This window comes from Corvus moneduloides, chromosome 1, assembly GCF_009650955.1.
Source record: "Corvus moneduloides isolate bCorMon1 chromosome 1, bCorMon1.pri, whole genome shotgun sequence".
NCBI classification, from domain to species: domain Eukaryota; kingdom Metazoa; phylum Chordata; class Aves; order Passeriformes; family Corvidae; genus Corvus; species Corvus moneduloides.
Window position 1 is genome coordinate 27,238,372 of NC_045476.1, and position 14,149 is coordinate 27,252,520.

General features: G+C 43.1%; 1 protein-coding gene across 11 annotated transcripts in view; it reads left to right on the top strand.

Moving 5' to 3' along the window:
* NFX1 (nuclear transcription factor, X-box binding 1) overlaps positions 1-14,149 on the top strand; it is an 89,106-nt gene that overhangs the window by 13,160 nt on the left and 61,797 nt on the right. For all 11 annotated transcript variants that reach the window (XR_004239026.1, XM_032103043.1, XM_032103098.1 and 8 more), the window contains exon 3: positions 1,347-1,508. Coding sequence is in view for 10 of the 11 variants with exons in the window: in XM_032103043.1 (XP_031958934.1) it covers positions 1,347-1,508 (162 nt within the window). In the remaining variant the exon portion in view is untranslated. The remainder of the gene's footprint in view (positions 1-1,346; positions 1,509-14,149) is intronic.

A 14,149-nucleotide genomic window follows, 5' to 3' on the forward strand; every position in this document is an offset into this window, starting at 1 on the left:
CAGGGTCTGGGGACCCCTTGATGGGGGGCCTTTCATGGGTCATGACATCCCCTCTGCTGTGTCTCACATGGGTGTCCTGTAGAAGTGGCTTTCCTGGGGTACTGGGCCCCGCAGCTGGGCAAGTCTGCACAACAGAGGATGGGTGTTCGCTGCCTCTGACTAGAGGCTATGCCACACATCCAAAACCTCTCCTCCTCTCCCCTTTGGTGTAGGGTCTGTGCAAGCCTGGCAGCAGATAAACCCGGGACTATAACCTCCACCCTGAAGCTTCTGGACATCCCTGCCATGGATGCATGCTCTTCCAGTCTTATCCATCATTTCCCAGATGCTTTGAACAGTAGTGTCACTTTTCTTATCTCTATCCGTTAGGTGGTTTAACTCACAGTTGAGGGCCTCAGCCCAGGGGCCCCATTCAGGGTACAATGGTCTTCCATGCAGTTTTTGTTATACAATTTTATTATAATAGGCAAAAGTCCTTCATAAAAATGTTTGAGCCATAAACCATAACATTTCAGTCTCTGGCATTTGTATTGATATTTGTATTGTAATCTTAAAATGGTACATTTTTACACTTCACACTTGTAGTTAATATATTTTAAAATCTGTGAACATTTTTAAGGTGTATTTGGTAGCCTTACCTTGGTGGATGAGAGTTAATCTGACAGAAATGAAGCTATGTGGTGCCTTTCTTATGGCTGCACATCTGTTTTCAGGCTGTTCTGACTTTAATGTGGGGTTCTTGCTTTATTTTCGAAGTACTTTTTTGCGTTCTTTCATATGGCTCAAAAGACCCTGTACTTTTGACTGTCATTCCCAGTAATCCTGCTCCTAAAATACTCACTTTATAAAGGGCTTATTCCCATAATCCAGGTCCTTCGCTGTTAATACTTGTTGTGTCATCTCCTTGGAATACTTAAGGATAGGAATTAAATATAATCTTGGGAGAGATTTCTCTATTTAAGAGCTTTCATCTTTTTTGATTAAAGTGTATGCAAAGATAAATTTCCCATATAAAGTGGTGAGTAAAATCTCAAACTTCTGCCAATCTTAAAACTATTTAATTTAACTAACTAATTAATTCATAAGATCAGAATAATTGCTATTTGTCAAAGTGGAATTTACATTGCCACTTTAATAGGAATCTCACACTCCTTCCTGCTCTGAAGCTAAAGAAATGCCTAGCAAGTATCAAACTGGAATCTTCCAGGAGCAAACTAGCAACTTATTTATAGCCACAGAGGTAAAGTAAGGTCCGTTATAATTTAAATAAAATCTTGGAATTTAATTTGAGTTTTGTTTCTCGGCTAGCTGTTCTTTTATGCACAGGTAATATATTTTATTTGCAGGGTCATTGATTGAACAGCTGACCACAGAGAAGTATGAGTGCATGGTTTGCTGTGAGGTGGTCCGAATAGTAGCCCCAGTGTGGAGCTGTCAGAATTGTTACCATGTATTCCACCTGAATTGCATTAAGAAGTGGGCGCGATCACCAGCTTCACAAGCTGAAGGTTGGTATTGTCTCAAATTTTATTTTATATATATATTCTATATTATGTATATGTATTGTATATATAATGTATATTATATATTCTTAAATATATATAATATCCAAATTCATGTGTTTCTTATGCAGTGAAAACTATTTAGAAGTCTTGTTTAAGATAACAATGTGATCCATTTCTGAGGCAAGGCAACAAAGTGTGTTGTTAAAGGGACCCCTGGGGGTGGATTAAAGCAAAGCAACCCTAAATAACTGATAAAACAGCAAATTTTGTTGGAGCTGCTTTGAAACCTTACATGGAAAAACACTTAATGGTTCGAGAAGGGGTATTGTAGCCATTCTGAAGTGTGTGATCACCCTAAGAGAGGAAAACTGAAAAGACAAAAACAGAGAAGAAAAGAGAGATCTATCACCACTCATGGCTCATGAGGAGGGGTCTGGGTCCATCAGAGATGGGGGTGTGCATATGCATCAAAAATTGGGGGGTTTATAACCCTGATTCTTCTAGTAAACACCCCAGTACCTGCTCCAGGAGGACTTCTGGGTATGCACAGTCTTCTTTCTGGAAGGTTCTAGAAGTCAGGCAATGTCCAACAGGGGGCTTGAGCGTATGTGTCTGGGCGTGCCTGGAAAAATTTTCTGCAATAAGGTTCTGAGTTCAGAGTTTTGTGGCTGCATGGTGATGGCTTGTGATGCAGGAGGGAAATAGGCATTAAAAACCCCACTACTCTGCATCTGTAGTATCTGTTGCTTAACAGCGATTTCTCCTTTAGTTCAGAGTTTCTCTTTTAGTTAAACAAGCTTGTTTAAGACAGAATTTAGCCATAAGGTGCAAATGGTTCACTACAAGCAGTAAGCTGTAAACAAGTTTTAAATCAATTTTTTTGGGGGGTTCTGTGTATGCCTTATATAATCCTCATAACTCAATCCTTTCCAGTGTTCTAGCTGAAACTAATTTCCAGATTTGGATACATAAGATCATTCAATGAAATCAGTGCCTCAAGATGCAAAGCTCTGTGGCTGTGTTTTTACACACCAAGAAATGTCTCATCTCTCATCTGTGCTTTGCTGAGCAGTCAAGCAGAAGACATACTTTATGTGTTAGTTGTCTGCTTTTACTCAACCACTTCTTAGTTTGTTTCTCAGATAAAGTACTCCTGAAATCCATCCCTAATGCCATGCAATGAAAGGAAGTTCGGAGAAGATAGAAAGCTTCAGCCTTTGTCATCAGCTTAAACTGTTTCAGATTCCTTGTATTATACCACTTTTTGAAATTCTTAAACCAGTACATTATGCCCTTTGAGTGCTCTGATGTAAGCTAAGGCTGAATTGCAGCCACTGCTCAGTTCAGTTGTGTGGTGTAGACACACTCTGAAGACGATTATCCTGAAGTAGGCTTTATTTTTTTCTGTACCCTGCTTGTTCAGCATTTGCCATTCTCAGTCTCTGGGCAGACTGGGGAAATACAATGTCATCTACTTCCAAATGTTTGACAGAAGCTTGTACAGACTGTAAATCTCCTGCAGAAAGGTTTGGTTGCAAAGTTCTTTTTGCAGAAGATGCATAGTCAGACTTCTGGGTAGGGCTGGTGGTGAGCCCCAGTTCTCACTTGGCGAGTTTATTTCAAAGGGGCTTGAGGTACTACTTTACCCTGAGATGGGCACACGGGAGAAGTGCAACAACATTCTCAGGAGGTTAAAAACCAAACTTTTTTGGAAAACTTTATAAGATCATAAAATTGGCAAGATTTAAAGCAACTCATTCAATCAAAATAAAGCAGTTTACTGAGCATCAACTTAGCAAATTACCCATCTGTCACGATCCGCTAATACAAGCAAGGGTCGTGATGGTTCGTTTATGGATCTGAGAGTGCAAAAGGACACAAGGGATTTCAGTGTTAATCAGAACAGTGCACCTTTATTAAGTGCCCACAACACAGTAATGCGATGGAGGAGAGAAAGAGAGGGAGAGATAAAGAAAACAAAGTAAAAGAGTAGAGAGGAAGAACGGGGGTGGGAATAGCTACCAACAGATGAGACAAAGTCCTTGTGGTCTTCTGCCAATAGATTCACCTTCTTTCTGTGGGGAGATCTCGTCTCAGTTATTTTAGAAAGTCCCTTTGTAGTCCTTTTCAGAAGCGAGGGGCAACTGGCCAAGAGGTGGAGCAAATCTACAGCTGTTGTTCTGGGGCCCGTTGCTTTGGGAAACAGGTACAAGACAGGTGTACAGGACAGGTCATTCCTTTCCACTTCAGCGCAGTCCTTCCCGGCTGGGCAGCAAGGATGGCGCAGTCCATTGTGACCTGCACTAATTTTCCTCAGGAATGCATACCAGTTCCCAGTGGGCACACCTGCAGGCAACACTTGGCAGACATCCCACCTCAGCCAGGCCAGGACTCCTGTGTTCAATCTCTGTCCTTGGCGATGATCGTGAGGCAGATGAGGGATCTTCAGACCATCTCTTACACCACCCCGTGACTCACGATTGTCATCAAGAGAGCTCCATCAGCACAATTTCGTAGTGTTGTTGCGAAGTCTTCAGGACTCATCAATGTTGGTAGCATATCCCGGAAAAGGGTAGAAAAAATAAGAAAAGAAAAGAGAAGGAAAAGAAAAGGAAAAAGAAGGAATAAGTAATTTTTAATTAAAATACACATGTAATTTTTTAATCAAAATACACGTCTAACTTCTTACCACATCTTATTTTAATACTCGTGTAGTTCGTCTCGTGTCAATAACCTTAGGGGTGTTCACAGTGGATGGGATATTGACCAAATCGTGTACATCTATTATAGATGTCAATTGTGTTAACCGTTTCATCATTCTACAATTCATGATGTATAAGATTACTGATAAAACCAATCAAAACTAAAATCAAGAGAACAATGATGGGATTACACAATTTGTTCGGGACACCTGTAGCAGTAGGTGACTACCCAAAAAGAGTATCCCACCACCCATGTTCAGCATCTTTCTTCACTCTTTCTAGAGCACGATGTATTTCTTTCACATTGTGATGAACAGTTGCCAAGATTTTCTGTCCGTTTTTCTTGATGTTTTCCAAAATTTCAATTAAATCTTGGTGAAGCAACAATTACTTTACCAAAGTAAGGTTCATCCCAATGGGGGTAGGCAATAATTGGTGGATCAGTGTGTAATTGGACTGTAAAAGGTGATAAGAAGTAAGTGGGGCTAAATATGAAAAATCACATCCTATGATTTTAGTAAAGTTGCAAACACAAAAATTTGAATGATTTTTAGTATCTACTACTAAATTTTCTCTAACTACCTTATCACATGCAGTTCTTAAGCATGCACATCCACTGCCTATATACACAAGCATTGTTTCAGGAATCTTGTTAGGATGAATTTCAAAATGACAGATTATTTTGTTCTGTATCCAAACAAATGTCTTGAGCTCTAACTGCATTACTTTCACAGATGAACTCTTGTTGTTCTCGGACAATACAAGTTTCCAAATTAACAGTTTGCCACTTCTTACCAATTTGACAGGTCCATTCTCTGTGCTGGAAAGGGTAGAGAATAGCTGCATCATGGTTCAGCCCTAATGCAATGATAGGGAATATCGAATGCACTGAAGCATTACGTATGGTTAGTACAAAGGCTGTGGCTGTGTTTGTGATGGGATTGTAGGTAAAATTCACAAAGTTCCATCAGGATTGGAATTCTCTTTCAAAATCAGTGGCACCGTCCCAGATTATTTTCCGAATTTCAGTAGGAAAAGTGTCTTCTTTGCCTTCTCTTATAATTGAGGCAGCAACTGACTGCATCTGCAACTGAGGCTGGATGCAGCTGAGAGCCAAAGAAACGTTGTTTTGTGTAGCATCGAGCGTGTCAATTATCAATTTGTGGTCATTCACATTTACCTTTTCCCAATTTGGTAATATGTTTGATAACAACCACTGATGAGTTCCCAAGGCTAATAAGGATGACTGCAGTGGTTGTAATTTAGTCAGATCTCTAGTTGTAGCAGCCAATTTATTCATTAGTACTTCTGAATCACTACTATTTACAATTCCCAGTCCTGTTCCCACAACACTGGTTATGTCTCTTTGCGTTCGTTTCTTAGAAGGGTTCCACTTTCATAACCAGGTTGTCCACCCCTTGAAGGAAGTTTGCAGAAAAGGTGAACAAGCTGGCTGAATTTCTGAGACATTGTTTTGCATCAGCAATTTGGCTTGTTTAAGGGACCATGCCGGATTAAACAATATTTGTTGTTGGCCTGATTTCCTAATTATATATGGTCCAATTTCAAAAATTCTTGGGTTTAGCATAACCGGTGGTTGGGTGGTATGTATTGCAACATCGACTTTGAGTTCCCCCCAGTATTTTGTGTTGTTTTTACCACTCATGACTTTATGGGAAAATTGTACAGCACTTAAGTTTAGCCAACAATCTTGATTTTGAATTTCACAAAACAAAACACGGCCGTGAGGTCCAATGCTATAACTGTGTATAGGTTCGGAAAAAATTCAGCAATTAATCTGCATCGTATTGTAACATCATCACCTCGGGCTACCATAAAGGGAGGGAAAACATTATTCTTCTCATCTAACACAAGGGGGGTATTTATAACATGGTATGTGACTACTACACTCAGTATGGGCTTTGCTACTGCGTTTATTTTGAATTTATAAGTCAAACCTTTCAGACTTGGTGATCTGCTGGGTTATTTCGCCAATTGCATGTTACATAGGTTGGTTTGGTTAAAGTAAAGTTATACCAGCAGTCAGTTCGTTTTTGCAAAGCTTCGTGATTTCAGCATTGTTGGTACTGGGGTCTAAGGTGTAGTTACCAACATTCTTCTGACAACAACATAGGGTGAAGGGGGTTTGCTTGTCACACATCCACTGTCGCTGTTATCCCCCCAGAGAACGGCGAAATCGCGACATAGGCAGGTCAGATGATATGGCCAAAACAGAGCTAAGACCTCATTTAATGAATTTCTCCTCTTTTATAGTGTAGTTCGCAATAAAGAAATTACATGATTGGCTTATTCACTCACCACTTCTCAAGGTGATAGGCTGAGCAGTAAGACACCCATTTCCAAATATTATTCTCACAAGACTGAAAACAATTCTACAGTTTCCACAACAACTTGCAAGTGCAAAAACGGTTTACATTCTTACAAACGGTTATCCATCCCGTTCTCATGAGAACGAAAGCTTCTCACAGAGAAGCTGTGAGATGCTGGATTTCTCTGTTTCTCAGCTAAAGCATGAGAAAGGAAAAACTTCACAAACTACAGAGCTGGAAAATTTCTCTGCTCCTGCCTTTTAGCATCCACACATCTGCTCTGTTGTAGGGCAGAGTTTGTCCATAGTGTTGGGGTGCAAATCGCTTTTCCCATCTGGTTTTAGAAAATTTCTGCCAATTGCAATGGTGGAAGCTTTCTCGTAAAGAGATCCTTCTACTTTTCTGCATCCTACCTTAGTTTCTTCACCAATTGTTCCTTTTAGGATTCTAGTCCAATCCTTCAAGTCCCATCCCCATTCACTTGGATGGTATACCTCAGAGTCATGCAGTACTACAGTGGCTAGGTTCAGGCAATGATCTCTGGGACAGGATCCTAGAGCACTAGTGTACCTAATGGTAGCTTCAGACCATGGCCACTCAGCTGGTTTTTGGCCATGGTGTTGTGGTCAGATGCAGAAAATTATTACTAGTTTTATCATGGTTTTTGTGGTCTTCATATCCCTTGGAGTTCTTCTGTGAAAAGTAAATACAACAGAGTCTGCCACCAAAAGGCAGAAAATTAGATTGATGGAATTATCCAGCATGTATGTATCCGATGCTCTCTCCCTAGGGCATCAGAGGGTTTTTTAGCACTAGTGGTACTTCTCCTACAGTAGGGAGGTCTACCAAAACAGGTTGTCCAGGGTAGTGCGCAGGATTCTTAGGATCATTTGGTACCTGTAGTGAGGGAATTATGCTTGGAGCTGTTGGGCAAAAGGCAGTGATTTTGGGACACCCATTTACTCCCCATCTATCATTCACACCTTTCATAGCTTCCCATAGCCAAACATCCCAGTTTCCTTCCTGTGGTTTTAAAAGTCATTTCAAAAGACCATTGGTCCTTTCTACAATCCTGTTAGCTTGAGGGTAATAAGGGGTGTGAAAAGTCCACTTTTTGCCCAGTCCTGTACAACTTTGGCAGTAAAGTGAGACCCATTATCAGATTGAATTTCTTGTGGTTTTGGGAAAGTTCCAAACCATCCCTGCAATGCTTTAACAGTATTATCTCCTGTAGCTCTTTTAAAGGCATCGGCCTGGACTAACCCAGCTATTATCTCTACTCTTACCAGTGCAAAGTGTTTACCTCCTGACTTTTTAAAGGGGCTGATATAATCTACCTGCCAAGCATCCCATAAGCCTTTACCCTTTCTTAAATGCAGAGGGTCATCTTCCAAAGGGTGTCTTTCTAGCCATCTGCGGCATTGTTCACAGGCTGATATGCCTGTTTTACACATTTCTCTGGTAACAAACCAACCGCGAGCAAGGGCTTCTTTGTACAAATCTTTTGCACCTGTGTGTTGTCTTTTTACATGCAACCATTCTAGTAAGTGCTCCTAGTCCTCTGTAAATTGATCTTTTTTCACAGGACTTAGTCTTGCTAATTCATCAGCTTTATTGTTCCACTCTCCTGCTGGATTTCCATCTGTCTGGTGAGAGGCTACCCACCCCACAGCAAAATTCCCTTGATTTGCAGTATTTAGAATTTCTTGCCACTTTTGCCATACTGGGATTCTGTTAACTTCCCAATCATTTTGCTGCCAAAAAGGAAGCCACTCAGTGCATCCCTTAAACACAGCATAGGAATCGGTGTAGATACAGACAAGAGGAGTATTCTGTGCCTCACGTTGGAAAACACTCCAAACAGCTATCAGCTCACCAACTTCGGCACTGCCTTCTCCCCTCTGTGATAATTTGTTCACCTGAGGAAGTGTGGAGGGCTACAGCCTTCTATTTCCACACCTTTCCTTGTCACTTGGCAAAAGCATCCGTAAACCAATGCTGACTGTTTGGGGGAAAAAGGAGAGGCTACTTTAATGACTGAGGCAGGTTTGTCCTGGCTGCTCCCCAAATTTTCAGTTTCTTGGATTGCCAGATTTTTTGCACCTCCTTCAGTTATTGAGAAGATGCTACAATAATGTTCAATCTGAGCATACCACTTCCTTACTGAGGCCCTCTGGGCCACCCCATCAGGTGGCGGGATCCCAGTAGAGATTAATAACTTTGAAAGGGCCTCTCAAAACAATTGGTTGTTGTCATGCAATCTTCTTCACTTCTAGGAGAGCTAAGCTAACCACAAACAATCCTTTTTCCCAGGTAGTGTATCTTTTTCCAGCATCTTTGAAGCCACGGGAGTAAAAACCAACAGGCCTCATCGGACCCTCAGGACCCCGCTGCCATATGTGTACTTGTTGCAGTGGGGATTCTTGCAACACGTGTATCAGACAACGAGGCCTGTGGAAAAGAATACGTGGACCGATTCTTGGTAGATATTTTCAGACATGTTTATTTTTCCAGCCGCCTGGTTGGCAACCCTCCCAAGAACTGTAGCATTCACGGGACCAGAGGGTCCTTCCCAGTCAGGGGAACACAAAACAACCAATGGAGAACGAGGTTGACCAGGGAGTAGGGAAACCCCATAGGCCCTGCCTCTACCCCAGGGCCCCTCTCCCAGGACCACATGGCAGGGGGGAGGAACCCCAACACTTCATCCATTTATTTTTAACAAAAAGAGATTTAAAACTTAACACTGAAAACAACTGGATAAACATCAGATAACAAGAACAGTTTCAAAACAAAACAAGCCATCCTCCTGAGTCTTTAAATGTCCAAACGGATATTTTTCTGGAATATCTTAAGGCTGACAGAAGGGAGACAGGACTCTCTGAGCATGCTTTGTGGGGAAACTGAGACAGGAGGAGGTTTCTTCCATATGTACCTGTTGGAACACTTAACAACAATAGTTAAATTCTTTCCCCACCCTTGTCATCCTCCACTCGGCATTGGAAAGGGATTTTTGGGGAAACAATTGGCAAAGGCATGGTCTTCTGAGGGAAGCCATGGGTGAAAAAATGGATTGGGAATACACTGGGCATAATAGGATATAGGATAAAGGGGAGGGGTAGGATTAGGAAAGGGCAGCTGTATGGACTGCTTATAATGGGGATATAGTCTAACATGACTACAATTTTTAGGATATATACTGCCTTTCACAGAAATACCACAAGGCCCAGTGACATCTGCTGCTTGTAAACCTTTCCTTCCTTGGACAATCTTAAACTCTACTACTTCTCTATCTCCTAAGATTGGGATATATTTTTTGGGGTTATTTTTTGTAATGGCAGTACGATACACGAATATGTCTTCCTGGTTGTCATATCTCATTATAAAACCATAATTTTGTTTAACATTATACCATTTTACTATTCCTAAACCTTAGCTACGGTGATTTTTTCCCTTTTCCAAGTGGCTGCTGTTTTCTGTCTCGCTGTGTTTTTACTTTTGCTTGCTCCTGTGTTGGAACTGCCAGAGCTGCCGGGGCTGTCAGGGCTGCTCGTGCCTGCGTGCTCTCACTGCGGGGTTTTGGCTTCCCGGGGTTGCATTCGAGGCAGTGAGGGCTGGGCTGGGCCGCACCACTCAGCCCCCCGCGCGCCACTGCTGCTGCCACCTCTGGTTGCAGCTGCGCTGCCACTGCCTGGTGCTGTGCCCACGTCTTGGCCGGGCCTCTGAGCAACGGCCCCCCCGCGCCTTGCAAACGGCTCCATCCTGGCACGTGCCTGGGCTTCACACAGCTCCGCTCCGCTGCCATCGCCACCGGCTGCCGCCCATGGACTGCCCCTCTCATTCGGGCGTTCACGGGACTCGCTCCACCACACGCTGCGCGGGGCCAGGCAGGCACCACCGGGTCGCGCCGCTTCCACTGCGCCTCGCTCTGCTGCCAACAGTGTATCTCACGCCGCTGCACCCGCGCGCAGGAACTGCCTCGCTGCTGCTCGGAGAGCGCTTGGCACACATGGCCTGGGTCGAATGGTCCCTGAGGCACGCTTCTCTTCGCGAGGACACAGCTGACATTGTTCAACAGTCTTGGTAATTAAATAATATTCATGAAAATATTCGTCCATCAGCGTATATTCTGACTCAGGAATTAACTGTGTCCAAACAGTCTTCCAAAAGTCTTTGGTGAGAATCAAATCCCAAGAAACATAGAAAAAGTTCTTAAACAACCATGCCAGGAAGTGTTTCAGTTCCTTTTGAGCTTGAATTAAGCTAAAATTTATAAATCGTTGTTCAAGAATCTTTTCAAGTTTAAGATAAATGTCCATATGCAGCTCTGAGGGCCATGAGTCTTTCCACAGTTCCTCCATAGTTTAGAGATGGAACTGCAAAACGAGAACAAGAAGAGAAATCCAGAGTTTACTCACAAATCACAGTCGCTGTCCCAAGGGATCGATGTCTTGCCAGCATTCTCCAACCATTTGTTGCAGTTGGGGATTCTTGCAACACGTGTATGAACTGACAACCCTGAGGAGGCAAATCCCCATTCCACCTGGAAAGGATCTGTAGGATGAATAGGGCCCAGGGCTTGGTGAGCTGTTGCTTCAAAAGCAGCAATTGCAGTGCTTCTTCCTGAGAAGCAGTCCATTCCCATTTTATCCCTTTTCTCAACAAGTTATAAAGAGGTCTGGCAATTATGGGAAAATCTGGGATGTGTTTCTTCCAGAACACTAAAGCATGTTGGAGATCTTTTTTGGATTCAGGCATTTTAATCTGATCTAAAGAGGTTAGGGTATCAGGTGGGATACATGTCATACCTCCTTTCCACCAGATTACCAAAAATTTCACTTCATGTGAAGGGTTTTGGGTTTTTCTGAGGGAATTTGCAAATCAAGGCTTTCCAAGTGGGATATTATATTCTGTTGGGTATCTCTCACTTCTTCTATTTCATCTCCTCCCACAAGGATATCATCAGTGTATTGATAAACAGCTACATTGTCAGCTTTGGGTATTTTTTCTAACTCTTGGGCTAAAGTGTAATGAGCCAGGGTGGGGGAATGTTTGTACCCTTGGGGAAGCCTTGTGAAAGTGTATTGCGTCCTTCCCATGTGAAAGCAAAATGGTCCGTATCTTCTGGCTGTAAAGATATCATATAAAACATGTCTTTGACATCTATAGTTGCCATGATTGAATGAGCCTTTTCTTGAATCGATGTTATTAATTCTGCTAGATTTGGGACTGCTGCTGTAAGAGGGTCTGTGTTGGCATTCAGCCTGCAAAAGTCTATTGTCAGCCTCCACTTCCCATTAGGCTTTCGCACTGGCCACACCAGAGAATTGAAAGGAGAATGGGTATTAACTATTACTCCTTGTTCTTGTAGCTCCTGTATCACTGGCTTGATACCCTCTTTGGCACCCAGGGGAAGGAGGTATTGTTTCACATTAGTTACTTTGCTGAATGGTAGGGAGGCTGCAGCTTGGAGCAGTCTGATGTTAAAATATGGTGTGCCAAAAGACCACAGAAGACCCTCTGAGTCCTCCCACTGCCTCCTAGCAAGGGCATTCATCCCTAATAAATTGGTTGGAATATCTCCAGTCACCATATTAATAGAGAGTTGGTTTTCCTCTCCAGGCAAAGTGAGCTTGACTAAGGCCACATTCATAGATTCTGTTGTTCCCAAGGCATTTAAAACACAATATTGGTTCTTTGTTGGAACAATTCCACACCTCTGGGCATCTTTCTTTGTCAGAGCAGAAATTTGTGCCCCAGTGTCGATCAGAAAAGTTACAGGTGCCCGTTTAGGGCCTATAATAGCTGTGATCATTATATCTCCTGTTTTATTTTTAGTGAGCATTCTCAGGTATACCCATGCTCCGTTTCTTTGCTCACTTAAAAGAAACGGAGGGTCTAGTTTCCCTGGTTTTGAGGAAGAATCTGTTTTGGCTCATTGGCCGGACTTTCAGGGAGAGGTGGCTTTGACTCACTGCCCAGATTCTGAGGGAGGAGGGGTGCACTGGGTTGAACTGACAGATTCGGTAGAATGGGTTTGGGGACTCGAGTGTGAAGAGCTAGCCAGAGTAACGACCCATGCACCAATACGATTTGAGCATCGTTCTCCCCTTTATTGTTTAACTATACAAGCTTATATCTACTTTGCAAAGATTCACGCCCAGTCCCTCTAGACGGCCCCTAATCCACGGGGGAGCCAACCAGTGTATAACTTTGCCAAGGACTTTCCAGGCTTACCTGCAGCCAGGTGTTTTCCTCAGCAACCCTGGGTTGTCCAATTTTTCCAGTGGTATCGTATGCCCCTGTTCCACAAGGAATCCCTCTACACATCCCCCATTTTCTTTTTGGGCAACCCAGGCCTGGTCGATGATCTTTCGCAGCCCCACTTTAAGGCAAGAAAAAATGTACCCAAATACTGTTAAGCCTATTATAACTACAAATAGCAATTAGCAGCCTTCTACTACCAAGGTACGCAGCCATCCGGTGATACCCAGACCCTTAAGCCAATCTCCAGTAGGGTCGTGTACTATTTTGAAAACAAACCAGTGGGAGACACCAAGTCAGAATAACAATTTAATGGAAAATTAAAGAAAAGGAAAAAAAAACTGAAAGAAAACACTGTTTCAAACTGACAGAGTCAAGATACAACCTGAATCCCTGTTAGGCAGGGTGGTGGTAGCAGTCTGGTAGAATGGTGGCTGCAGTCCTCTGAAGCAGTGATCCTGTAGTAAAGGTGTCTGCTCTTCCTCAGAAAGTCCAGTGGTGGCTGTGTAGCTCCTGTCCTCTGGAAATCCAGTGGAAAAGAGGTTGTCTCTGGTGTTCAGAGTTTCAGATTATATCCACAATGGGATGCTTGGTTCCTCCCTCTGGGTGGAGCATCTCACAATGGGGTGATGAGTCATGAGGCCAAGTGTTGATTAGGCTCATTAACAGAAGATAGTTCAGAGGGAGTTATCTCTGAGTCATGCAGCAGGACAATGATGGGCCATTAACAGAAAGATAGTCTGTGGGGAGGAGGCAAGGAAACACTGCCCCACCTGATTTCAACAGCTCATGAGGATGGTAATAGAATACACTGCAACCCAGGACAGGTCGTCTGTCTCCTGAAGGTTGTGCAGGCCCCTCTGGAGGTCAGAGAGGTGCTTGTGAATTGAGACAGAGTGGTCAGAAAAATTCATGCAGCACATACCTTGGAAATCTTCACAGCCATGGCCGTGGGCTAATAGTAGAAAATCAGTGGCTGCCCGATTTTGTAATACTGCATGCCTAACAGGAGTAACATCTGCACTTAGCTCATCAAGAATCTGCGAAGTTATGTTTAGTTCATCCCTCGCCCAGCAAGCAAGTTTGTGTAATGTTGCGTGCACCCTAGCTGTTGAAGCACCAGATAAAAACATAGATGCTAGCCAAATTCTACTATGACTCCAAAAGACGGGCTCTTCAGTCCTTTCACGTTTGAGCTCATGGACTGAATGCCACACCCTGGTTTCAGTGCGGTGGGTGATATTTAAGGGTTGATGCAGGTTTGGATGGAACAAGGTGAGTTTCCCTAAGTAGCACAGTCCCCATGTGGGCTGGCGGGAACCCCATTCCACGCGCGGTCCTCGCATAT